Source organism: Mugil cephalus, chromosome 6, assembly GCF_022458985.1.
Source record: "Mugil cephalus isolate CIBA_MC_2020 chromosome 6, CIBA_Mcephalus_1.1, whole genome shotgun sequence".
In the NCBI taxonomy this organism is placed as follows: Eukaryota; Metazoa; Chordata; class Actinopteri; order Mugiliformes; family Mugilidae; genus Mugil; species Mugil cephalus.
In genome coordinates this window covers 20,906,112-20,932,593 of record NC_061775.1, presented here as the reverse complement: position 1 = coordinate 20,932,593, position 26,482 = coordinate 20,906,112, and the positions used below count along the sequence as shown (strand labels likewise).

The window sequence follows — 26,482 nt, the reverse complement described above, 5'->3', positions numbered from 1 at the left end:
AAGGCATAGAGCACTTCAGACTGAATCACCGTGTGCTGCTATTGCCTCTCTGCCGCTCACTCACACTACGGAACACAAAGCTGTTCCTCTGATGGATGATACAGGTGCCACTTGAGCGAACATGGTTACATTAATATCAGACCGGAGTGCAATAGAGGCCTCTGAGAGTTACACCCTACACCCTCGACAGCCTGATTAGTGTTACGCTGAAATGCCAGTGCAACACAGCGCTGATTGAAGGTTTGACAAATGTAAAACTTTCAAAGAGGCATTGAAGGCAGCTCTGCTGTCGGTTGCGTGAAAAGTTTCTTACTCTTGTAGGATCTTGCTGTCGGTCGTCTGAGGGAACCCGAAGTCCATGACTTCGTCCATGAGCTCGTACACCGTCACAAAGTTGTCACGGATGCTCTCCTCCTCGAGCTCCTTAAAGTACTCCTTAAATACCTGCAGATGCAAACAGACACAATTTGAAATTAAATTAAATGTGAGTTGCAAATCTGTCTGCTCATACTTTCATGTTTTTATGCAAGTCACACCACACTGAGAGAAAAAAACAAATCAAAGGTTGCACTTCCTGTGGTTGGGTTTACTTGCCAACACTGGTGCTCACCATCAACTCTAAAAATAATATCTGTGATTGGTGAGCAGCTCCATGTTAAAGCTATACGGCCGTTTATCGAGCAGAAGCACATAAAAAAAAAACGCATGAAACAAAATACTGCAAACCGCTGTAAACAAACAGACCATAAAGAGAAAAAGCTTGTGAACTACATGGTTGTCGCTGCTTTGAATGGAAATCGTGAGCTTGTGGTCACAACTTGTGAATTCGCTGGAAAGTTTCCACTTGCATGATTGTGAATACCACAAGGGGAAATTTACAACCAAGCTGAGTGGGTTACTATTAAAGCTACAACGCAGTTTTTTTGTCTCATTACACCAACACTACAAACAAATGCGTATATCTACAGCCCTTCAGCCTCTTTCTTTTGTTTTGGTACTGCCCAACGATGAAAAGTCACACTAATGATAATTTACCTCCTGGGCCCCTGGTGTCTTTCATTATTACAAAGGATATAATGTTGCAATCCCTTGAGCCAAAATCTCAGGCAAAACACATTTAAAAGCCCAACTGAAAACCAACCAGCCCGCTAGCAGTCAGCTACCAACTAGCAACCAACAGGAAGACACCAGCTAACTAGCCTAGCCAACGGCAGTATGAGGTGCACGGTACATTACTGGAGCTTTCTGCCTTGGACTCATATGCCCACCCCTGGTCCACTCATGCCCCATATCTTGGACCATTTTTGACTTAGCCAGGAGTTGGGGCGAAATCCAACAATGGCACGGTTGTGAGAGCCATAGCCACCCACATTCAGCTTCAAAACCGCTCCACAGGTCACTGAAAGTATCTTACGGCTGACAGCACTGACTGAAGTTACATCTTACACTTTTATAGACCTGATTAGTGTTATGTTCAATTGCGACTACACACAAATGATTGAAGGCCCATACTGTCGACCACTTTTGTTTGTGGTCTGTATTTCCTTCCTCTAGCATTAGCTTTGCATCACAAACTTCTCTTGGATGCTTTGTCGGTTTCCTTTCATTCTTCCTGACCAAAGCGGTGAATTCATAGAAACTCAGTCGTAGTTCATAACTTTGTTCTCAGTCATATTCCTAGATGCTGCAGGCACCTCCACATCCATCACTGAGGCTGCTTTCTTCTTCATCTCCGGCAAAAAAAAAAAATCATTGCTAGTTGACGTACAACACATCACTACCAGGCAACGTATATTAGAAACTCCAGTATACGGCAAAATGTAGAAAGATTTTCCTTAATCAAACCTTAACACTCATTTGTATTTATTTGCACGACAGCTTCATCACAGTTCAACCCAAACAGCAAGGACCACCCCCCTTTCTTTCCTTTGAATAAAAATGAAAGATCTCAAGCATCAGACTCACCTGTACTATTTTATATAGGAACGAGTACACAAGAGCAGCATTGGCATTCTTCTTAGTCATCGCCACCACTTCAGAAAACAAGGTTAAGAAACAACTGTGTCAGGAAGAGAAATTGTGTGACCAGATACTGCCTGTTGGGAGAATCATTTAGACAGAAACGGCAATTATGAGACAAAAGCAACGCAATAAAAAGTTACCAGAACGCATCAGATTCACAAGCAATCGAGAACATGGCCACGGGGAGGTGAGACAGCTCGGTTGTGTAATTCCATGCAGTGGGAATACCACTCACTCACAACTGCAATACGATGCTGAATTAATAATGTGAAAGGAAGTTTGACTGCCCAATCTCACCATGAAAAGGGGCATATACAGTGTAAAACACATCACAGTGAATCTGTGCTCAATTTTTCAACTGGCAGTGATACGTGATGAGGTGAAACAGACTCTGTGAAGCTCGGATGCTGCCTGAAGAGACGCGAATCGCAGCGCTTCCCACGAATCTGCTCGGGGAAGATGCAATTAAGGTAAGTCGTGCAAATTACAAAACACCCATGATTGACAGGAGGGCTGTCACTTTGAAGTAGAAAGAATGAATCCCTCTGGAAAACCATACTATATGGTGAATTTGAGAATTCATTCAGATCTTCTGTGTCTAAAGCGAAAGGCTCATTTTACGCCGACACAACAAAGCGCATCATTCAGAAATCAACTCTCTTTGGATACAGTAGAGGTTGCTGTGTTTGATCCACATGAAGTGTGCGGCGCCGTGGCAGACCAGCGGCGTCATCTCGGCCTCCTCTTCTCTCTTCATCAGCATAGGAAAGAAGTGGTCGATCTCATTCATGTCCACATTCCCCATGTAGTTACGGCAAATCAGAACCTGGATGGAAACACAAAAACACAGAGGCAGAAGACACTATTATAGAGGATCTGCTGTTATTAAATATTTTATAGCCTTAGGCTGAGATATCAAACTTGCACTCAAGCTTGAAGACGCTTCAGGAAACCCTGGCTGATAGAAGAAAAAATAAAAAAATCTCCTACATGGACACGATTCTCTAAGCTCGTCTCGAAGGAAACGTGCAAACCGCGTTCCCAGTGTGGACCTTTTCTTTGTAGCTTTAATGGACTGATGGATCTCTGATCATGAATGATGAATGACCAGTGTCTCAACATGAAAGAAGAACCCGAGCAGACTTCTCCGAGGCTCAGAAGATTCACAGGTATGAAATTATAACATACCCCAGAGTGCCAGCTTCTGAGGGGCAAATACAGGTTAAAAGTGGGAGAAATGTTCCTGGACCACGGTGGTCTAAAGTGCACATGTAATCCCAACAGTCCCAGTTCAAACCCTGGCATGCGATGTTTGTTGTGTATATTTGACACTGCTGTCAACAGCTAAAACCCAAGATGCCTCAAATTATTTTGTAAGACATTAGGAATGTGAAGAAAAAAAAAAAAAACTACATCTACCCTCTACAACAAACAACAAAGATCCATTGTTTAGATCATATTTCTTCAAGCAAACAGTACAGGTGCTATAATTTTTAGTCACAGTAGAAGCATAGAGGATGAAATGACTATATAATAATTCCATCTGTACACTAAACTAATACACTACTGGCACAGTCTTAGTTACTTCCTAGATTTCTTAAAATGGCTACAAAAAAAAAACAAGGAGAGAAAAAAACTGTTTTGTTAAAATGTGGGTGTTGGCTTATGAATACAGCTATCAAGCTACGGTAGTTGTGTAACTGTGTGAATACCAGGCCACACACATTCACGTTAAACTGTTTACAGACTGGTATAATAAAGGTTGCTGTAGCTACTGTACAGAAGACCAATTTTCCTATAACCGGTTTAAATAATATTAAGGCTTAGACTTGTGTGTAATTATGGGTGTTGCCGATTTGAGTCACTCTTGGCTGTAGCCTGAAGTTATTAGCAGTAGCTCCTGCAGGAAAGCAACCACACAACATGATGCTGCCACCCCCATACTTCACGGCCGGGATAGTGTTCTCAACCTTTATGTCAACGTGGGACGTGTTTTACTGTGTTATCTATAAAGGACAGGCTGCGTGTGTGCTTCCTGAGATGGTGTCTATACTAGCGATTTCCATTTTTGAATTAGCCGGGGATTTGAGACTATCAAATGTCGGCGAGGTTATGATGACCAGAGGAACGCAAACCACTTTTTACAGGCAGTGGCGAGGACACTTCTATGTTTGTACTAAAAATGAAACACTAAAAGTAGAGCGAACTTATGACTAAGACTTCTGCTGCCAGAGAACTTCCTTAATCAGCTGGGTGTGTAAAAGAGACTCTCTCCTGCACCTAAAACACTTTGGCATCTCATAAACACCCAGCTGAACCGCATTCTGCCAAAAATAACTGCACTGTGGTGAGATAAAACACAGCATGAAACTGAACAATACCCAACCCAACCAAAAAAAAAAAAAAAAAAATGATGACCTACAAAATTCATGTTACGCTGCCAACTGCACTTGTTGTACTGAGGGTTGGGGATCTGAAATGATGGCACAACGGCGTTTACCAAAACTGGAAGAAAAGCGTTTTAAACTTTTTGTGAATTTTTTTTTTTTTTTTTTTTTTTTTTTAGGTCAGATCCGCATCGGGGGACTTGGACTAGGAGAGGAAACAGTATCAGATTCTGTCTTGACATTTTGAGACTGATGCAACACTTCTAATCAGCCATCGCTGTTTAGATTTGCTTCACTTAGCCCAGAGAAAGCACCACACCTCCTAGTTTTAATAGAAACGCACACTTACACACACAGACACGCACAAAAAGATGAGTCAGCAGTCTTGCTAGACTCCGGACACACAGTGAAGTGAAGAAAGAGATCAAAGCTTCAACGCTTGAAGGATCTAGATAACACACACACACACACACGCTTCCTCCCTCTTTAATAGAGGAGGGGTCACATGGGGGCAGATGCAACAAAGGCAGGAGGAAATAAGTAATAAAAAAAAGGACATTCCAGCAAAGTAAAGTAATCTGCAGGAGAAAGGGGATGTGAACAGGCCACTGCTCAGGTTCTGTGAGAGGAGACGGAAACCATAGAGCGAAGGGTTCGGAGGTCAGCGGAGAGAGAGAATGAGACACAGACAAATCTTTGTGTCAAAGGGAGATGCAATACCGTAGGCCCTTTGGAAAAAAGTGTCTGGCGATCATTTTATAGGCCAGATAACAAACCATAGCAGAAAATATATCCTTCAAACTAGGCTTGAAGTGCAGGTTTACTATGCTACCCGTAGATGCAGCACACACACACACACACACACACACACACACACAGTTTGATGGATTTAAACTATTGTTGATTTGTGAGAAATGCGAAATGGACAAAAAATTTAGAAAAGACTCGCAAATATTTGCTGATTCAAGCATTTCTAGTGTGCAGATTAGCTTATTATCATTTTGCATTCAATGTTAAGCTTTCCCTTATCCCTTTACTAAAATATGTTAGATTTGTGTTAATGTGTATTTGAAGAAATTTATGTGTATTTAAAGAAATTTAAGAAAATACATAAATGTCTAATCAACCAGAGATTTTGCCACCCCCTCAGAAATGAGAAATTGTGAATTAAACCAATTTAAGAAGTAGATAACCAATACAAAGACTGGTAACAGTAATGATCATTAGTTGCAGTTAAAATGTTCCATTGATAAAATAAACCACACTTACTGAATGCACAACGAGCACTGCAATAGTTTTTCTTTTCTTTTTTATGTTTCCCACTCAGTCCCTGACATTACATCCAAGACTTTTATTATAATGAACCATGACAAGTTTTTATTCCCTGCTCAACACATTTTAATTCCCTACTGTCATGAAGTGATGCCAGAGATGTTGAGATACACGTCCTTTGGCCAAATCAATGCAGCTGAGAACTGAATACGAACGCGCCAAAGTCCCCACTGTCAGCCGTGACAATTACTGCGTAGCCGCAAACACGATGCATAAAAGCTCATGTTTCACCTTAGGACAGACAGGAGTCAACGCATCATCGTCATGTCACTTCCAATGTGTGTCAGTTAAACCCACCTGACACATGTGTAGTATATTCGGCAGCAAAGCACAACTCATTGAGCAGAAGGCCTCTCACAAACAGTTAGCATATTTCGTGCCCCAAAGCAGAGCACAGCTGCTTAATAATCCAGGTCTCATTAAAGCCTAGTGTGAATGTGTTTCCAAAGACTTTCTGTTATACCCCTGAAACTTGATTATACGTGTCATTCAAATATGACGAGTAGCTCACAGTTCCTTTTAGAAAATACGGGAATGGGAGAGTGAGAAGGTGTAAAACTGAAAGATTTAAAGCGAGGCATAAAATTGCAGGCTTTTATGAAAATGTGAGAAAGAATTGCTGCTGTTTTTTTTTTTTTTATGCTTTTAACAGATCTTTTTTTTTTTTAAACCAAAGCAGAAAAGTTTTATCTCATAAAACCGGCGGAAATCACAGAGGGAACAATCTCATTGTGGGGATTCGGTGGCAGTTTGTTACTGGGCCACGCGAGGCAATCAGTGACTGTTTACAATGTGTGAAATCAATGGGAGCCACTCACTGCTGACCTCTGAAAGCAAATGGCAGCCAGAAAAACCCTCGGTGGGGCGTATGACTGGAGGGAAAACAGCAGCAGCAGAAAAAAAAAAAAAAAAAACTCCACAAAGCTAATGTCAGTTTGTATCACCCATCAACAGTTTACAAATCAATCACAGTGCAAATCACACCAAGAGCAAAATCAATCCAATCGTCCAATAGTCCTTATTCCAACACGTCCACATCTCATTAAATTCAATGCTTATTTGTTTGTGTGACACAGCTGCTAGGGGTTGACAGTCGTTTACTTGTAGTTGAAATAATGACACGAAGCCACTGAGTTGGTTTATGAATTGCAACCATTTAACATCGCGACAGTGGCTCGTTTTCTTAACAGTTTAAGGTTCATTGTACATCAAGAGTTTTCAGTCACACTAGCAGCTCTAATGTGGTCACACTGCGCGCAAATGCAGAAGCCCAGCCAGCCTGTCTTGGCATGCTAATATTTTGATTTTGTTTCTTGTTGTAATGTTCTATGTTTTTGCAGTTTACACTTTGGGTTCCATATTTTTGTCGGAAAAGTTCTATATAAATAAAGCTTGATTTGAATATTAGCAGACACGAAATAAAGTATTAATCCCCCCCCCATTTTGTCCAAGAATCATGATAATAAAATAATATGTAATATAATATAATATAATATAATATAATATAATATAATATAATATAATATAATATAATATAATATAAATAAGAATGAGGTATATTGTAAAGATTGGGGTAGGTTGTAAAGAATTACATGAGATATACAAACATATACAAACATTTAGCTAAAGTGTCTCTGTGTGAGGTTAAATAAAGTCTCCCTGTATAAGGTTAGCTAAGGTGTCTTGTGTGCAGATGTGCGGCAGCCAGTGCTAACCGTTAACCGTTACACCACTAACAGTTAGAGTTGTGTATTCAATAGTAGCGATACATTTTATGGTAGTCCACACAATAGCTGTTAAACCAAAAAAAGGGTTGACCCTTCAACCCTTTTTTTGATTACCATGACCTGGATGACTGAGAACCTCCGCAGACAATAGCTGTAAAAATGGTCCTAATTTCAAACAGCTCATAGCATGAGAAAAAGTCAGGGAACTACCAAAGTCATCTTCAAGGACCCATGAACATTTGTGCCAACAACACCAACAGTCTGACAAGGATTCCATCACACCATGTCTAGCAGTGTAACAGAAGTACAAGTATTGCTCAAGCATTCGTTGATGTAGTTATATTATCGTCCTTGAATTCAGCTACCTCTGACTGGGTGATTCCTCCCAGGCAGCTCTTTGATTTGTGGTGAGTCAAGTGTTAAATGTCATGTTTGTGGTGTTCATGTTCATAGTTTGGTATCATATACAGTAAAGGCTGTTGCTTTTTACGGATCACAGCTACAGATAGAACATGTCTTGTTTCTTGAGTAAGATTGCCAGTGGTGTTAAAAGTTGTCCAGAAACGACTGATCAAATGTGCCAATCGAATCCAAGACAATCCAAACGCTTTGGCTTGAGGATGTTCACTTATTAGTGATTCTATTGAGGAGCACTGGGGACAAAAGATGCCGTGTTGATTTCAATAGCCTGACATTTTAGCCTACGGAGCAGGTCAGTCATGTGCAGTCTAGTGCCCAGGAGGTATGATGGAAGGGAGGGCGTGGGGGTGTAACCTGAGGGTGAAGGGATAAAGGGCAGAAATGGAAACTGGCTTCTGCAGTAGCTGAATGTTATCAAGTGACCTTTCCATCCCTGGGTGACTGGTTTTGGTTAATCTCTTGAAAACCACCAATTATTTGCATCTATATATTTGTTCACTCTTGTCTCCATTTTAGTTTGATGCATTATTCACACAAGTATTTTTCTTCCATTGCTATAATAATACAGGACCTCATCTGGCCAGGACAGAGGATGATGAGGACTGAAGGTGAAGAGCCACTGATTTGCCCCGGGGCAAAGAGAGACAGATAGAAGAGAGAAAGTTAAAACCTTGTACTATCATTAGACGTCAAGGCTACAAAGGAGTGATCCTTCTTCCTGATGGTTGCCAAGCATCTAAGGCTTTTATAGCAATTCCTTTTCTTGACCTAAACTAAATAAAGTCTTAGAGGCTGAGATGCAAAATCTAATTTAGTATGATAAATGCACTAAATAAAAACATTTAAAAATACAGCAATTAATCCAGATTGTTGTATTCCCCTTGTGCAATGTGAATGAAATCTAACAACTTGTTGTGACGATAAGCCAAAAAACCTTTGGCGATGCACAGCGGGGTGAGTACCAAGTTAAATTATTGTAACTCTGAAGCGGTGTAATTGAGGCGGCTGATGCAGTTCATCACGTATGACCCAAGGACAGAGTTTTAGATGTCATCCACAACTCCCTACCACCAAATTCCTCATTCTGATAGCGGGCTTGGAACATGTGCAGCCAGAAGGAGCGGAGGCAGCGTTGACAGTATTTTCTTTTCAAGTCGAGAGCAGCGATGGCAAAAAGATGTAGGCCGGTCCATACACTAGCTTTCACTATCTTTGACTTCACGTACTGCAGGGGTCTTCAACGCTTTTCAGGCCAAGGACCCCCAAACTGATGAGACATTAAGTAGGGACCCTCTACCTACTGCATGTGTTCTATATTAAACTCGGTCTGCTGCTATTTATAAATATACATTATCATCATTTTGCATTATTAAGCTATTCCTTATCCCTTTACTAAAATATGTTGGATTCACCTAATGTGTATTTAAAGAATTTTAAATTTGTGGTGGGGAAATGAAATATATATATATATATAAAAAATGTCTAATCAACCAAAGAATTGGGGACCCCCCTGCAGTGCCCCCTAGGGGTCGCGGGCCCCCTGTTGAAGACCTGTGAAGTATTGGTTGAATTTCTGCTGTTACTTTTTTAAAAATTCTTCTTCTTCTTTTAAGAGTAAGTGTGATACGCCCTCAGATTGCTTATTTTGTCTGGTCAATGTCTAACCATATCTAACTTAAATACGATCAGGCATAACATTATGACCACCTGCCCAATACTCCAAAACAGATGTGACTCCTCAGAGGAAGGAAGAACTCATTGGATTCAGTTCTAAAATGATATTAAATTCAGCAGAAACGATTGCGCACATTTTAACAGTTGTAGAAAATGTTAGAAAATGTCCCTATTGACTTTCATGTTGCATTACATATCGATTAACTGACGATGCTTCCAGTTAGCTTTGCTCACGTGGAGTATACTTTAATTTACACGTCGCATTAAATAAACTACTGTGTTTTTTTTTAAGGAGAAAACTTTTCAAGGCTACAAAGGGTCACGTTTTTAACTTTAAAATGGGACACATCGCATGCAATAAGGGCTGCATCGCTGCACAAGAACAAACCCTCTGTGTATGCCCAACATCGGAGAAACGAGTTTGTCAAGTTGAATTTTTCTTCCTGTTTGCCCTCGGTCGTAGTCTGAGGGTTTCAAGAAACAAATTATGCTCAAACTCGATGAGTGGTTTTCAGGAAACGCAAATATTTAAGGAATATGAAGAACAACGTGGAACGGAGGAATAATAAAATGTAGTGTGACTCGCTTGCCTCTAAGTGAGCCAGCATGCCGCTTTCTTGCAGCAGGTGCTCCGCTGTTAATGTCAACTTCCCCACCAACAACAAGTCGTCACAAACTTACCTTTCCCTTCAGGTCCAGGATGAAAATCGCCGACGCCGACATCCTGGCGGAGAGAAATCCTCAAGGACAAGGAGAAGGCTAGATAATACCACGCTCTACTGTCAGATGTGGGTCACTGAAATGGAATAATATTCGCTCCCATCATCCTGCTTCCTCCTCTCCTCCACTCTCTTCAGTCGTTTCGTTTCGCTACAACGCGCTGCTTTTCCGGACCGGAGCGTCAAGCTACCCACGAACACGGAAGTACAACTTCCGATTTACGAGTCCTCGTGTTTATATTTTTATTATTAGTAGTAGTATTAATACTAACAATAATCGTAATTACTTTTTATTTATTCATTTATTTTAGAATTAATTGACTAACGATTTCCAATTGCCTAAAGTAGCTTTAACATTTCAAGAACTTTACTGGAATTTGTACGCACTTGATCCGAGTTTCATAGCAGATTTTTACTTCCAAATCACTTTAACTTCTACTGATTGAGGTTATCCTATTGTACTTTGCAGGTTAAGAATTACATATCAGTTAAAAATGTAGTATTTTAATAATTTCAAACATGTACAGAGGTCACGTGATACTAAAATAATTAAATGATTTGACATTTCAGTCACTTTTTTGTTTGTTTGTTTTTGTGCCGCTCTCGCTGGTGTACATAATACTAACATTAAATAACCTCCTTGTCTACAATAAAATTTAAATTTAAGGAAAATATATTTGACACGTATTAAAAGTGTCTTCAGGATCTTATTGTGTGTATATGAAGCATTATTATCGACTAAATTAAGCATTATACGATTATTATTATCCAGCTTTAAGAAATACACGAGTATTATCATCTCCTTGCTATCTGTCTATGTAGGTGCTTGTCTGAATCACGTCAACTTAAACTAAATTCAAAACTTTTATTTTTGTGACGAGGTCGCTTTACTTCTGGTGTCGGTGTAAACTTAACGCGCCGTGTTTCCGGGTCTGCCAGCCTCGCCTGACAGCTTCACACAGACCTGTCAGACCGCTCTCATCAGCTGCGTGGCCTCACAGGATAAGAAACGCTCCAGGCCACTCCTCGTCAGGCTTAATCACTGTTGTTTGTGCCAGCGCAATACAAAGTTTAAAAAGTGGAAGGTGAGCGAGGAGAGAGCGCAGTTAGTGTCCAACTAGGCAACTGCGACTAAACGGTGGGGGACCTGGTCCTCGGAAGTTTACCTGTGCAGACCCCTTCGTGGGCTGTGTCACTGTGACGTCACAATGCTAGCTGGAGGCAAAACAGAGGGAAGCTGGGGCGAAGACTGTCGCTTTCAACCATGAAAATGTCATCTTTCTGTATTTTTGGTGACAAAACTGAAAAATCAAAAACTAACTTGAACTTTTCACGTACCAGCCTGCCAGTCGTAGACAACTTTGGTTTGGCATTAAAATAAAGGATTAGAGCGAGACAATCATCAACAATGACACATTTCTTATCAGGTCAGATTATTATGTGATGCATCATCAGTTTCAGCCTGGGAAATGTTATGGCTTAGACTAAATCGTGACTGAAATTACGTTAAGTTAATCCTTATTTAGGGGATTCTTGTTACATGTTAATGCTAATGCTAACCACTAGGTAATGCAATGTTAGCTGTGTGTTTCAGGGGTATCCAAGCAGAAGTCTCCACTGTGGTTCCACTTACTTCTTGTTATATCTTTGTTAGAAAGGCTTCAATTGATAAAGAAGTCCCTCCGTGTTTGGCCAAAAGTCATTGTTCAAATTCTTCTATTGTAAATCTTGCACATTTCCATTCAAGACATTGTTATAGCCGTCTAACGATTCGTATGCCTCAATTAGGTCCATGTAAATGTCTGCTCATTGAATGGTGGACATGGGGGATTCTTGTTACACGTTAATGCTAATGCTAACCGTGAGCTAACGCAACATTACTGACATGTTTCGGGGGTGTCCAAGCAGAACTACGTCCACCTCCACAGTGATTCCACTTACTTCTTGTAATATCTTTGTTGGAGAGGCCTCACTTTAAAGACAAACCAGACTTCGTTCCCTCTGTGGCCTCATTTGGTCAAATCATCCGTCCAGTGAGTGAGAGTGTAGGGGTCGGTGAATGCAGTCCCATCAGTCAGAGTCAACTTTTTTAAAATAACACTCACGGTCTCGGGGAGTGTTATTTTAAACTCTAAAATATGCGTTTTCCTCGCCAGTTCTTACGAAAACAGTCCATTGAAGTGCGCTCATCACCGTTTACAGGCTATAGTGTTTGAGATGTGTTGCATCCATTTAAGCCCCGCCCCTCAAAAAACATCACATTGTTTACAAACTCTGAAGGGCTCTATAGGTTGAGTCGAAAATACACAGACTGCAGGCCACGCTGTTTCACTCACAGTCTGATTTTTATTGGCAAACCTCGTGATGAGTTTATTCATCATAAGTAGGTGAAGTATTGAATTCTTTCCCTGAAGGTTATCCTAAAAATAGCAGCCAAAAGTAGAAAGTTGTACTTTCTAATTACAAGTACTCCTCCTTTTATAAATGAGCCGCCCTACTTTTCCATCCAGCAGCTGTCATACCTCTCTATATTCTCTATTAAAAAAAGAAAAAAAAATCTTGCTGTGCTCACATTCAGTCGAATTAAAAAACACTATGTACAATGATATGGTAACAGCACAAACAAAAGATCTGAATCCAAATAGTGAAGGTACAACAACTTCAATACACCACAATAACAAACCAAAACATTAGGTACACTGGTGGAAATGGATGCGTTCTAATAATACAGTTTGGCACTAAATACCACTTCATGACTGATGAAGTGTTTTCTTTATGTTGAAACGACACAACAAAGAACTGTATGATCATAATGGGGGGTGTAGTTTGTGGCGCTGTATTGAATTCAACACAAAAATGTTTTTTCTTATTTATCCTAGTCTACTGACTAAAATGGGGTTGTACAATAAAAATGTCAAATGAACAGCTCTTGGTTATTTTTAATAAGTGCCAAATACAATAAACTTCAGGATGCTAAGATTTAGTGCAGGACTGAACTGCTAGTGTACCTAATGAACTCCTTCCTATGAAGCAGAATCTGAAATCCTTCCCTCAAAGTAAAATGCCCTGAGAGCTACACATGTCTCCTGTATGGCTTAGTTGCTAGCATAGCGTTCCACCTATAAAAAAAAACAAAAACAAATAGCAGTGCTAAGCTAGACGTTTTCTCACGGTTACCCCTGTTTACATCTACCTCATTGTTATCACTGATTGCACTGTTGTTATCTGTTCAGATCACACCAAGATAAACAGTGGTATCAGATTAATCTGTCAATCACCTCAGCCTTAAACTGAGACTGTATTTAAATGTGATCGGTTTATACGGTTATTTACAGACTTTAAAAACAAGAGAAGGCAGCTTGAAGTTCAAATTAAATTCCCATGATCGTCACTCATAATAAAAACGCATCATGGATATCACTGGTGTCAGTCTGCCACCAAATAAAGCACTCCATGAACAAATGTACCTGTGTACACTCATACAGTAAGCGCATGCAACGGAAGTTGTTTTCTTTCTTTCTTGACTATTTAAAGAAGCTCTTTGAAAGTCTATTAATAAAGGTGATTCAGGGTAGTCTCCAGAAAGCTCAGAATTTCATAATAGGATCTTCAGGCAACTCTGACAACTGCTGACAGTGTATTTGTGTCTACCATCGGAAAAGGACTGCACAAATCTGACCTGCATCCGAGGAAAAGTCTTTGCTGTCCAAACTACAGTCGCAGATGAATAAATGGACGGACGTGGCTTTTTGGAAAAAATGTGCTCTGGAGACAAGAAACAACTCAATTCAATAGCAGTAGACAGGCACAGGCCAAACATGACTTCTATGTACGACCAAGAATTTGCTGGGTTTTGGAAGTTTCCAGTCATTAGTTCCAACTCTGAATTCTGCATCCTACCAAAGACTGCTTGCGGCTAATGTGAAGAAAAGCTGAAGATGAGTCTGAGGTGGAACTTTGAGAAGGATACAGACTCTAAGCACGTAGCAAATCCACAGAGAAATCACCCCAAAAGAAATGGTGAACCGTGGAACGACCTAGTCAAGTCTGAATCTCTTGAAATGTTGTTGGACATTTCAAACAGGCAGTATATGCAAGAACGCCCTAAACATCACCTTTAATTAGCAAGTCAACCTTGCACACAATTATGCAAAACAACTGCAAGAAGGTATTTCTGTCAAAGGCAGTTATAGCTAGTTATTTTTTTTTTTTACCTCTAAAGAATACTTGAATAAGTTAATTTTGAAAAGCCAATCTTCACTGTGCTTTTATGGAACTGTACAACCAAGATATACTTTTTTTTTTTTTAACATTTTCCTAAAAAATGTGTTGAAATTCTCTGGTGTGGGGGCCACCACATAGAGAACTTCTGTCATCATACTGCCCTGTGCATTAACTTATTCAGCATCCTTCTTTGAAATTACATATTTAAAATGTTGTGTATTCCCTACACTTATCTGTACCATGTCTCCATTCAGTGCACATTTAAAATACACATTGAAAGGATAAAAAAAAAAAAATAGGAGTGTAAGTGGCGGCCCTGGGTTTTCTGTCTCAGCTGAAGAGGTGTATTTCCATTTCTCCAGCTAAGCGATGCTGAATTCAATCTCTTCGAGCTCCTCCTCCGTGTCCTCCTCTAGGATCTCCGCCGCTCTCTCGGCCCTCGCTCTCTCGCTGGCCGGGATGTAGTTGTCCTCAATGAAGCCGTCGTCGTCCTCCTCGCCCACAGGAGGCACGCAGTGAGGCTGCACCCCGTTGTGCATGGCAAACTCCACGTCCATGCCTGGAAGGAGCAAAAACCACAATGGAGAGTTATTTCCACTAAAAGATTAAAAAAAGATTTGCTTTATACGGTAGGTGGACAGGGCAGGAGTACTTGTAATCTGTAACATCATCAGGCAAAGTTGCTTTATTTACCTCTAAATGTGCTTTACATTATAGTTTTATCTTCCTGTAAACTGAGTGTAATATAGAGACACTTGCCGCACTTTTAAAACAAACGATAGCGGGTAGAACTGTATTTCTCTTCTCACTTCAGTTTCTGCTTTCAGTGTACATTTCCCTTTTTGTAGTAGATGTGTGGACCTGACACCACAGTTAAATAAGTGAGCATACTGTTCTCGATGTATACATCCCTGTTTATATACAAAAACAACATCATGATTCTGACGAACGATCCGCATTTTAAAATCCCACCCAAATCACAAATCAGATTTCACGTCACACTTATGGAGAAACCTCACACATATTCTTCTCTCCACACACATGGTGGGACCATGGAGTGCACCGCCTCACGTGATTTCACAGACGTGACAAACAACCCACATCCAAAACTGATCAAGTATCTGTGGGGCGCACTGGAACAAGTCTGACCCGCAGAGGCGCCTCCCCTCGACCCCCACTAACAACATTGTTTTGCGTGTTAGTTTGTTGAGTGCACGTCGGCACATCTGTTGCAAAAAAAATAAATAAAATAAACAGAAAAACAACAGGGCCGGAAAACCAAGACAATGAGCAGGAAGAGCTTGTGAAAGAGTCAGGTGAATATTCGCATAGCTGGCGTTACACATAATGACTCAACCCCATGTTAATACAGAAATATCGATTACTGTAGCTTTAAGAAGCGACTGAACACTGCGGGATATTTTTACATATTTAGAAAAAAAAACACTTTTGTGGTTGTAGCTGTTAGCTGGACAGATGTTCATCACTGATCATGTTTCTGAACGTCACTGATGAAACGTGTCTGTTCTACAGTATCATTTCATCCCGTTCTCCAAATCAATATACGCAGATCAGCCACGACATTATGACCACTGATGTGAGCATCTTCTGATGTTCTGATGATGTTACTTAGACATATACCATCCACCTAGACCACGCCAGACCCCCAGTATTGTGCAACCTGACACACACACACACACAAAAAACAATTTCACTAGATCCTAAACTGATCAAGTATCTGTGGGATGATCCACAGAGGCCCCTCGATTCAAACCCATAGGACCCAAAGGCTCCCACTAATAACTGTTGCCAGATACCACAGGACACCCTCAGAAGGTCCATGAGCATTTTTTTGATGAGTCTCACCTGTTTTGGAGGCACAAGAGAGACCTACACGATATTAGGAAGGTGGTCATGATGTTATGTCTGATCGGTGTACAGCACAGTATTCTCTGAGATGTAACACGAGAAAAACGAACCCGATGGGTCACCCTGGCTGACACCGTCTGCCTCCCTCAGCCGTGTGTGCCTGTAGCTGGCCAGGTAGTGCCGAATCAAGTGACATTTAGCCAGAAGGGCGATGAGAATGGAGACGGTGATGGCCGTGGCCAGGACGGCCACCAGGAACTCCCAGTTGTGGTTGGCATAACTGGGCGCCTGAGTTGTCAAAGTGCCTGTAAGAGAAAGCAGTGAATCACACAACAGCCTGCGCAACTGTGGAAAGGGAAGCACCTGAACGCCCAAAGTAATCTCAATATAGACGTAAATCCCAGTAGACCTGGTGTTTGTTTGTGGCACCAGCAGCTTTTAGAGCAGATTTTGAGAAAACATTGTCTTGCGATAAACAAATAGCTTCTTTGTAACTTTGCTGAGCGCCTACCATTTTTAGGCGGCGTTGTTGTCTCATTCAGTGGTAGTTCCATCTGGCTTTTCTCTTGTTTGTGCAGACTCTTCCTGGGGGGGGGGGGGGGAGACTTTCTCCTGTGTGGCTTAATTAGCTTCTAGTTGAATGAGGCTCCTGTCTTGCTTTGGGATACCATTAACTCTAACACCAAACCGTGGACTGTGGGAGTATATTACACATTAGTCGCTCTAGAACCGCTGTAACTGGGGGAGGGTTTTCATTGTTTGATGATGTGAAAAAGCAGTTTTTGTGCTATTTCGTCTTAGGCAGGTAAACGTTAAACGGGACGTGGAGGAGGACGATGAGGTGTTGCAGGGCAAGCATTTCCCCAGATGAGGGAGGCAGTTGTTTGAAAAGATTTGTTGACTAGAGGGGAGTTGAACCGGTAGAGCTCCACTAGGTGGCAAGGTTGAGTGACAGGGGACGCCTCAGTTCAGCACCAACTTGACGGCAGCAATGTCATATTTAAGAGTTGATACGTTGAGCCAGAATCCTCCCTGGTGCAGTGAAGTGAGGCTCTAGAGAAAGTGTAAAAGAGAACGAAGCAATTAAATCAGTGCAAATCCGTCTATTTGAAATTCGTTCCTACATCTTGCTACAAAAGCTTCTTCAGTTATGTAGATCACCAGTAAACTAAAACGCCCCTAAACCCCACGCGCACTGTGGCTTTGAAATCTTCGTGCAGTTAAATGCATATTTCATAACTGAGCCACACAGAATGAGCGAGAACAGTCAAATGACCTGAATATCTCACTAAGTGTCGACGAACAGTGAGTGTGTCATGATAAAAAAAAAAATAAATAAAAAAGGAAAAAAAAACAAGGAGCCGCTGCCTGGATCACTTGTATCCAGAAGTCATAATTGAGCATAACTGAGCTGTTGGGAGTTCAGGAGGATAACTCAGGATAACAACAGGAAAAGAGAACACAAACAGGAAGTCCCACATACTGTAGGACTTTCCTCCGTAGGTCTAGCTGACACGAAACACTGGCAACATCACCTGTTTGTGTCTTTGTGTGCGGTGAGTGGGTCAGAGAATCTGAAATCTGCAATAGATGAGCGGCAGACTGCGATTCTCGAAGGATCATCCTACAGATACTTGCTCACAAGCGAATTCGGAGGCCACATCAACACTTTGTGTTGTTTTTTGTGTGTGTGCCTGTCTCAGGCTGCACCCTGCTGTCACCAAAGTGTGTCATTGCTATGGGGTGGGGGTGCCTGGTCTGGTCTCGGTGGGGGGGTACATGTCTAAATAACATCCACATGAATGCCAGGTCCAAAATGTTTCCCAGCAGAACATTGTGTTGTGAAAAGATGGTCAATGTTATTCACTTCTCCTATCAGTGGTCATAATATTGTGGCTGATCAGTGTGTAAATCAGCGTAGATGCCGTCCCATATTGGCAACGTTTTACAGAAAAGTCTTTGTGGGAATGTTTTGTGCACCACAAAGCCTGGAAACATCACTAAACTCCCCATACATCCGCACACAAGGATCACAATAACAATCTCATTTCCAAAGAGGACGGACCTGGTAGTAGCCCAACATTAAAATAAAGATGAGGACGTCAAAGCCTGCTTTATTCTGGGATAAAAAAAAAAAAAAAACAAAGAAGTCAGTACATATAAATATAAAAACTAAGGCACATGAGAGACTGAAAAGTGAGCCCAAGGTTGCACAAGTAACTGGCAGGTGCAAAACAAGATATAAAAACAGGTCAATAAATATAATAACCTGTAACATAAATGTCATGGCATGTAGTGCAAAGACAGAGTTCACTGAGGGCAGCGTGAGTCTTTCAGAATAAAGGCCTTGGACACGCCAAACTGACAACAAAGAACTACCGGCAACGAAGGCCAGCTGGATCTTGACCAAAAAGTTGCACCTGAACGTAGCTCAAAAATTACAGCCATCTGCCTTAAGCTAATAACTCTTCCTATCTGTGTCAGTTATTAGCTGTGAACCGAGGAAACTAGGAAGAGTTACAAACCATCGTCCTGAACTAGTCCACAGTTTATTCATTCTAGATCAGCGGTGTCAAACTTTAGCTTCAAGCTTTTTTTATACAGCCCAGTCTGATCCCAAGGGCCCGGACCAGTAAATACATTCGCATACTAACTTACTAGTAGTCACAAGTACAGATTTTTCTCTTTGTTTAGCGTTAAGAAATACAGTTTGAAAACGTTCACATTTAATGACCATTAAATGAAGTTTCTCAAGAAAAATAAGTGCAGTTTTGGCAAATTGCTGCCATCTACTGTTCAGCGTTATGATATATCTGCCAGTCTTACTAGAGCCGTATATCAGAGAGAGTCTGGACAAAGAGGGAATGGACCGCTATGCTGATTGGTTGTGAGCTGGTCACGTGTTTTGCGGGCGCCATGTTTGCTACATCTAACCAATGTTCACCCATAGAGAACACTCTAAATAAATAAGATCCAGGAACACTGGCCTCTCTGATCTGAGCTAATTAAAGATGGTAAGTAGAAAACTGCTCAGTGGTCTGACAGTGGTAATGGATACTGAGTCTTCAAAGGCTAAAGAGGAGTTTTTTTTTTTTTTTTTTTTTTTCAGGTCATGGTTCCAAAGCCAGGGGCCGTGATGGTCTGGTGGTGCATTCCTGCACATGGAACGGGCAACTTGCGCATCTGTGATTGCAGAAAGACAAATTCAAGTTGCAGCCTCTGAACAACGTCTTTTTCAGCGAATGCTTCGCTAGATTCGGCAAGTACAATGCCAAACCACGCTCTCCAATATTACAACACGATAACTCTGTGGTGAGAGCGAAAGAGACCGAGATGGCCCAAAACTCTCGAGCAGATGAAATCCTATATCAAGCGAGAATGGGAAAAATGTTTCATTCGCACAACTTTTGCTCTCATCGCTTCACAAATACTTGCCGTTAAAAAAGAAAACGTGATGCAACCCAGTGGTTAAAATCCCCCTGTCTACAAAAATGCGTTACTGGCACCAGGTTCAACATTTCGACACTGGATATTTGGTCTTTTTTTTCCGTTAAACACAGAGTTTCAGTCGTAAGAAAGTCCTGGCATCCTGTGTTGATTTACAACAGCTTTTGGAGTTGGTTTAATTTATACTTTCACCTGCTTTTGTCCGGCTGCTGGATGTAGCATCACGCTTCCAGACACTCTTAAGAGACTAGTCGGGGTCCATGGAGCTCGTGCTACGCTCTCACTTGTCGTGCTGTTTGCATCAAAACCTCACTGATGTTTTCCTAAATGCAAATGTAAAGCTGTTATCTACAGTAACCTGCGCTGGGAGGAGAGAGCAACCTTTATGTACAAGCCATTTGCAAATTTCCTGCACATTTGCATGAGTTTACAAGCCGCCTGCTTGGCTCTCTGTATTTACAGTAGAGCTGCGGGAGAGAAAAAGCAGTCAGACGAGTTCTGTTCTTCGACCTCCACTGAACTGATGTGTTTGACATGCCTCGCTAGCGCCTGTATTTTTATGTTCTTGACCTGGATTATTGATCCTAAGACACCTTGTGTTCAGTGCTTTTAAGGACATGTTGGTTTTGCTAAGGACATGCTCTAAATTCTGTTAGCTTTTCAATGCAAACAGTGGAATTTAAATATGACATATCTATGTACCTTATTGAAGTAAAAGCCAAAAAAATACTGCTACAATTTAATACAATGAAACCATCAAAATATATTTAAAGTAAAGGAGGCAAATGTACTATTTTAAAGTGTTGAATCTGCTTTAATTTATACGAGTGTGTAGGATTTTTTCATGTTTTGCGCTGTATGCGAAGTACAAATCTACAAAGTAAACGTTTACTTATGAAATATAGTCAAATAGATGTATAAAATATCCTTAAACTTAATAATTACAAGTACAAGTAAGTGACCTGCTAACCATAACCTACAGTAAAGTCTAAAGATTTGTCTGTTTAAATAGATTAGACAAACAGATAGACTTTGCACTGATGGACTGGGCTGAGTCATTGTTATTTAGTGCGTTTGGATCTGAGCCTGGTAAAGACTTATTTGCTCTATGGAGGTTGTCTTTTTGATAATGTCTCCATGTTTTGATACACTGTATGTACCACTGGGTTAACTGCCTATGTCCACCTGGACAGTACCTGGATTTAACCTGATTGATATATTCTAGTCAGAGACTCCAACTTAACCATTTATGAATTAATAAAACTGATTTCATATAGGCATTTAAAATAACCAAATCTGAATAGGACCTTACTTGATTTCTACAGGGTGGTTCCGCCGCCTGTGGAGCTCTGAACAAGAAGAGGAACTTAAATTATTTTAGCAGAAGAGGATGACGGAGACGAATCCGTGTTTTCAACGTTGCTGCCGGCGTCAATTCTCGCTCCATTCATCTTTTTCAAACACTTGTTTGAACAACTGGTGCTTTATTTCTCCTGCTGTCGACCCCATGTGGAGCAAATATGAGCTCAAAGAATGGATTTATTCCAACCAGGGAGTCGGCACAGGTGTACATCTGCAGCAAATATTTTCCTATTGAACACTTCATCAAAGCTTCACACAACCGCTCGCGATTTAATCAAAAATTCCTTCTGATTGTCTGATTGATATGGTTCCAAGACTGGGTTCTTTATCGTGATCACACAGATCAGCCACAACATTAAAACCACTGACAGGAGAAGCGAATAACATCGATCACCTTGTGACAGTGCAATGTTCTGCTGGGAAACTTTTGGACCTGACGTATGTGTGGACGTTACTTAGTCACGTACTGCCCACTCCTCGATGGCAGCAGCCATCCCCAGCAGGATGCACCGCAAAAACAAACGGTTCAGGAACAACTCAAAAAAAATGTGAAGAAACGGCACAAATTGTTGACATGGCCTCCAAATTCCCAGGACCCTGAACTGATCAAGTAGCAACAAGAAGCACAAGGGAGACCTACACAATATGAGGAACGTGGTCATAATGTTATGCCTGATCGGTGTGACTGTACCCATGTAAAGTCAAAGGATAAGGAAAGTCAAAATTTTATGTCTGAAAGAATGTCTCTGCCTTGAAAACATGAAAAAGTAATTTGTGTTTTCTTCTTTCCCGAAAACCCGGCCGTTGCTCTCCTGGTCGTGCTTTCTGTACGTCTTGCTTCCTTTCTCAGCTCTGAGGTGATTTTTCACAGCGAGAGGGGTCTGGCCGCTCAGCGCCAGCCATTAGGCCTCTTCCCCTTCATCTTCTCGAGCTATTCTCTTCTGCGGTGTTGGCTGTAAACACACCAACAGGGCTGCCTTTATCTCTTCCTGTTCTGTCCTCACACACACACACAGGCAAAGCACAACAACACTCACACACACCGAGCAGCACAGGACCGGGAGCGAGTGGAGCCAGAGATATATTTGTGTGTGTGTTTGTCAGATGTAGCAGCAGTTTGTTTGTGAGTGCTGCCTCTGCTGCGTTTGTGTTCGGATGCGAAATGGCAAGATTTGCATTCCTGTCGCTGCTCAGATATCAGTCTCAAAGCTAGAAGTCAGTGTGTCTTAGTTTGTTTCACTGCCTCAAATTGTTGGTTTGAGTGTTGGCTTATAGACACTAATGATGGCTAAGGGGTGCGACTCCTTCTCTCTGTTATCAAACTGAATTAAACATCAAAATTATTTTCCGCTCGTGGAAACTCCTTTGAACAGACAAAATGAACTGAAAGCAGTGTTGGGGTTTCCGATCTGATCATGAGGCGAAAGAGGCTTTTACCTCAAGACCTTCAGTCAACTTGTGTAACCAAGAGCTTCAATAAAACATGAAAACATGATGCATTTTTATAATTTCTTATCACAAACTGTGTTTGCTTAACGTCATATAAGTACAAATCACTCTCCCCGGCTGCAATCATCTCACATATCCACACTCCGTAGCCCTTTAAACGACCCTGACCCTAACAAGCCACAGATCAGCCTCCCTCTTTCCTTCTCATCCCACTGCCAAGTCCTGTATTTTTGTCTCGCTTTGAAACGCACGGAGGCCGAGGCCATTGTTTGTCAAGGATAACGTCGCCGCAAGATCTAATTGAGCGGCGAGTTGAGAAAAAAAACATCTGGCAGAGACGTTGTTTACGAGTGGGATTATTGAACTCGCGCGCAGACAAAGCGTTAAGTATTTTAACATGAAAACGACACCCAGATAATGCTTTGTGCTTTTTTTTTTTTTTTTGTTGTTTGACCAAGGCAAAGTCGTGATAGATTAAGTGGAGTGGCCTCACATGTCATGTGTGGATTCAGGCCTGGAATAATGTCAACAGAGAAGCCATGGGAACACAATTAGTAAAAGCCGAGCTAATAAAACAAGTCAACCCGCACCGCGGACTATGAGACTGGATATTTAAAATGACTTTTACCACCTGTTTGTTTTTTATTAAATAAAACTCAATGCTTAATGGTGCATTATCTGGAATGAAAACACCAGGTGGCAAACATGTTGGTCACTAGCACATTGTGGCACCGATCAGGCGTAACATTATGACTGAGGAGAAGTAAATAACACTGACTTTTGGACCTGGCATTCATGTGGATGTTACTTAGACAAGTACCACCCACCTACACCAGACCGGGCACCCCCACCACGTAACAATAACACTCCTTGACGGCAGCAGCCATCTCCAGAGTGCAGAATGCAGCCTGACACGAACACAGACGCACAAAAACGTTTTAGGAACTGCTCAAAAAAAACATGAAAAACAGAAGAAGGTGTCGACCTCGCCTCCACATTCACTAGATCCCAAACTGATCAAATATCTGTGGGATGCAGTGGAACAAAACTGCATCCACAGAGGCCCCCATAGGACTCAAAGACCCCCCACTAACAACATCCTGTTGGAAGGAACCACAGGACCCCCTCAGAAGACCCATGTCCATTCTCTGATGAGTCACAACTGTTTTAGAGGCACAAGGGAGACCTACAGACCTACAAAGCAATAACTACTGAAGCAGTGTCAACAGTTACAAATGTCATTAAAAGTTATGTAATTATAGTTTGTTTTGTTTTTACCCCAAGAAATCACTGACAGAAAACACACACAATAACTACAAACTGCAGATGATTTTCTTGGTTAATCTTCAACACGCTGTTGGTTATTACTGGTTATTATTTCTAGTTTGTCTCTATAATAAATCACATCAAGTGACAGTCACGCTGAGGCTGGCTGTCACTTGATGTATCCCTCTCACCTCAGCTGTGTTGTTGGCTGTTTGTTTGTCTGTGTCAGAGTACAGCAAACGTGCTGGTAAGTCCTACAGCACACAGATTAATAAACCACAGTGCAGTGACTGCAGCCTGCGCAGCAATACGAAAGCAGATTGCAGGAACCACGCAGTAGAAATACTATATATATATATATATATATTTTTTTTTTTAGTTGGAGTTGGTGGTTGCTACAAAGTATGCAGAATATACACATTACTATGGTGCAGTTATTTTGAGTATTTTAAAACAGAGAGGTTGAAAGTCATTATTGGCTGCCAGTCGTCTTTGTAGGGCAGTGCAGGTCACAGAAATGTAAACACAGTTTGGTTGTGTGTCTTTTCTGCATTGAGAAAGAACGGCCTTCAACCGATACGGCGGAAAACAACAGGAGTGAAAACGCAGATTTACCTTTCACTAATATATGCTTTTATTAAAATGTATATAGCAATTTTTAGATAAAATTCCCTTTCGCTGATACCACAAGTAAATCTTTGTCTGTGGGTTTTTCGGTCTATCGCGGTGACATGTAAATATGCTGTTGGGTGCTATTATTCAATTCTGTAAAAGACACCGCCAAAGCATCGTGTTCTAGCAGAGCAGCTGCGCGTTGAAAGTCTTACCTGGTCAACTCCGCTCACACATGTCAGCCTCTTGCTTTTGCCTCGCCTGTGAAATGTAGAAACGCTGTGCAAAGGTTGTGCCAAGGTGTGCTCTGCAGCTGCTTCCCAGAAGGACAAAGTTAATGGGTAACTTTGTAACTAAGGTGCGCTCCGCCCCGCCTCCTGCTGCTCTCCGTCCAATGGCTCGGCTGACCTGGCCAGAGGTAGCGTTGTCACTCAGCGGTGCCAAACCAGGAAGAGATTAAACATGACTGGTGAGGAATATGCTGCTATTATAGTAACTACCTTTGTGTACTCACAACTGACTCTGGAAGCAACTAGTCAGACCAGTTTTTTTTTTTCCCCTTTTTTTTTGCATATATGTTTCCTCTCTGGAAGTCAAAAATAATCTTGATTGATGCATGTCTTATGTGGAATTACCACTTCCCTTAGCGTCTCTGTTTGCACAAGTGCGGTTTAATTGGAATGCCATTGTTAACATAAAATATAAACTCTTTACTCAGCCCCCGTTGGACAAGAGAGGAAACGGGACAAGATACAGTCTTGTGCAGATACAGACGAGGAGGAGTTTTGTTTATGTAAGACGTACAGCCTGAGCGGAGTCAACAGACCTCTGGAGGACCTGAAAGGAAAAGCGAGGTGACCCCGAAAACAATAGCTCCACTTCCTGGTCACTCTGCAGTCCACTCTGCATATTTACGTCTCCCTCCCTTACTCTTCCTCCCCCTCTGCATATGTTCCAGGATGCTTCAGCTGCATGTCTCAGGGCAGATGGCAGGGACTTAGAGGCTAAAATGATAAGTCAGCGTACCTGGAGGGGGAGGGGGAGGCATTTTCAGCGCCCTCTTATCTGTTTTGTGTTTTTATCTCTTCTGTAACGCAAACCTGACCCGTTTACACTGACTGATACGTAAATAATCGTTGCAGGGAAAAGTAATCGCAGTAAACGCTGCAGCAGTAGAGAGTCGAAATTTGATATGGACACAGCAAACACGGGTGAATGTTTTCATGTTAAATGTGCACTGACAGATTTGTTTGGCCTTGTGGTGTAGGTGCATATTTAAACGCAGTGTGGATAGAGAAATGTTATGATTTGAGGTTGAGGTTGTGTTTCTGGATGTCTGCTGAATGAAAATCAAGAATTAACTTTTCTTTCAGCTCTGTTTTGGTCTATAGGTGCAATAATTGCTTAGCGCTCCGTTGCACTCATGTGCTAGCGGATAACTTTATCTGCTGTTCGATGCCAACAAACACGGCAATCAGAGTTTTGTTATGCCTCGGCACAGACGAACCCTGTGGGTGGCAGCATTAAGCTGTTTGGTTGTCCACCTTCTCGTAGGTATCTACGTCTCTCAATATACAAACCCCAGTTCCAATCAAGTTGGGATGTTTTTGGAATTTATTGCAGATGTCAAATCCGAGTGCGTGAATATTTGCAAAAAAAAAAAAACAAACAGTAAAGTTCATCAATTTGAACACTATATAGTATTGAATTGAATTAAATTATTGTGTATATTAGGATCATCGTGACAAAAGACTAGACCAACTTTCCCTAGAAAAATTGTCTGGGGAAATTCAGGCTTCACTTTGAGTTCACAATGAACTTATCATGGATGAGTGTCCATCAGATGTTTGTTAGATCAATCTAAATATAAGGCATTAAGCCTTGTGGAATTTATAGAAATTTTCGAAAAATGTCTACTTGGACTCAAGCATGGTGATGCCTTAGTAACACGTTATTCTAATCAGACTACTTT

General features: G+C 41.4%; 2 protein-coding genes across 2 annotated transcripts in view; both read right to left on the bottom strand.

Moving 5' to 3' along the window:
* ap1m3 (adaptor related protein complex 1 subunit mu 3) overlaps positions 1-10,448 on the bottom strand; it is a 33,775-nt gene extending 23,327 nt beyond the window's left edge. Inside the window, exons 1-4 of the mRNA XM_047587951.1 lie at positions 10,244-10,448; positions 2,692-2,848; positions 1,966-2,033; positions 314-444 (exon numbers count right to left, since the gene is read on the bottom strand). Coding sequence (XP_047443907.1) covers positions 314-444; positions 1,966-2,033; positions 2,692-2,848; positions 10,244-10,285 — 398 coding nt within the window. The 5' untranslated portion in view covers positions 10,286-10,448. The remainder of the gene's footprint in view (positions 1-313; positions 445-1,965; positions 2,034-2,691; positions 2,849-10,243) is intronic.
* Positions 10,449-12,607: 2,159 nt separating this feature from the next.
* On the bottom strand, positions 12,608-26,249 carry c6h1orf210 (chromosome 6 C1orf210 homolog). The gene is made up of 4 exons (XM_047586153.1): positions 24,726-26,249; positions 16,886-17,427; positions 16,485-16,679; positions 12,608-15,064 (listed from the first exon to the last, which is right to left on the bottom strand). Exons 2-4 carry the CDS (start codon positions 16,926-16,928, stop codon positions 14,868-14,870), a joined length of 435 nt encoding a protein of 144 aa, XP_047442109.1. The 5' UTR covers positions 16,929-17,427; positions 24,726-26,249; the 3' UTR covers positions 12,608-14,867.
* Between the last annotated feature and the right edge of the window lie 233 nt (positions 26,250-26,482).

Excerpts from the sequence above, each read along its gene's own strand:
- c6h1orf210 (XM_047586153.1), bottom strand. The coding sequence starts at position 16,928 with ATGGAACTACCACTGAATGAGACAACAACGCCGCCTAAAAATG. Across the intron at positions 16,680-16,885 it reads AACAACGCCGCCTAAAAATG|GCACTTTGACAACTCAGGCG; the intron begins GTAGGCGCTCAG and ends TTTCTCTTACAG. Across the intron at positions 15,065-16,484 it reads CAGCCAGGGTGACCCATCGG|GCATGGACGTGGAGTTTGCC; the intron begins GTTCGTTTTTCT and ends TGCTCCTTCCAG.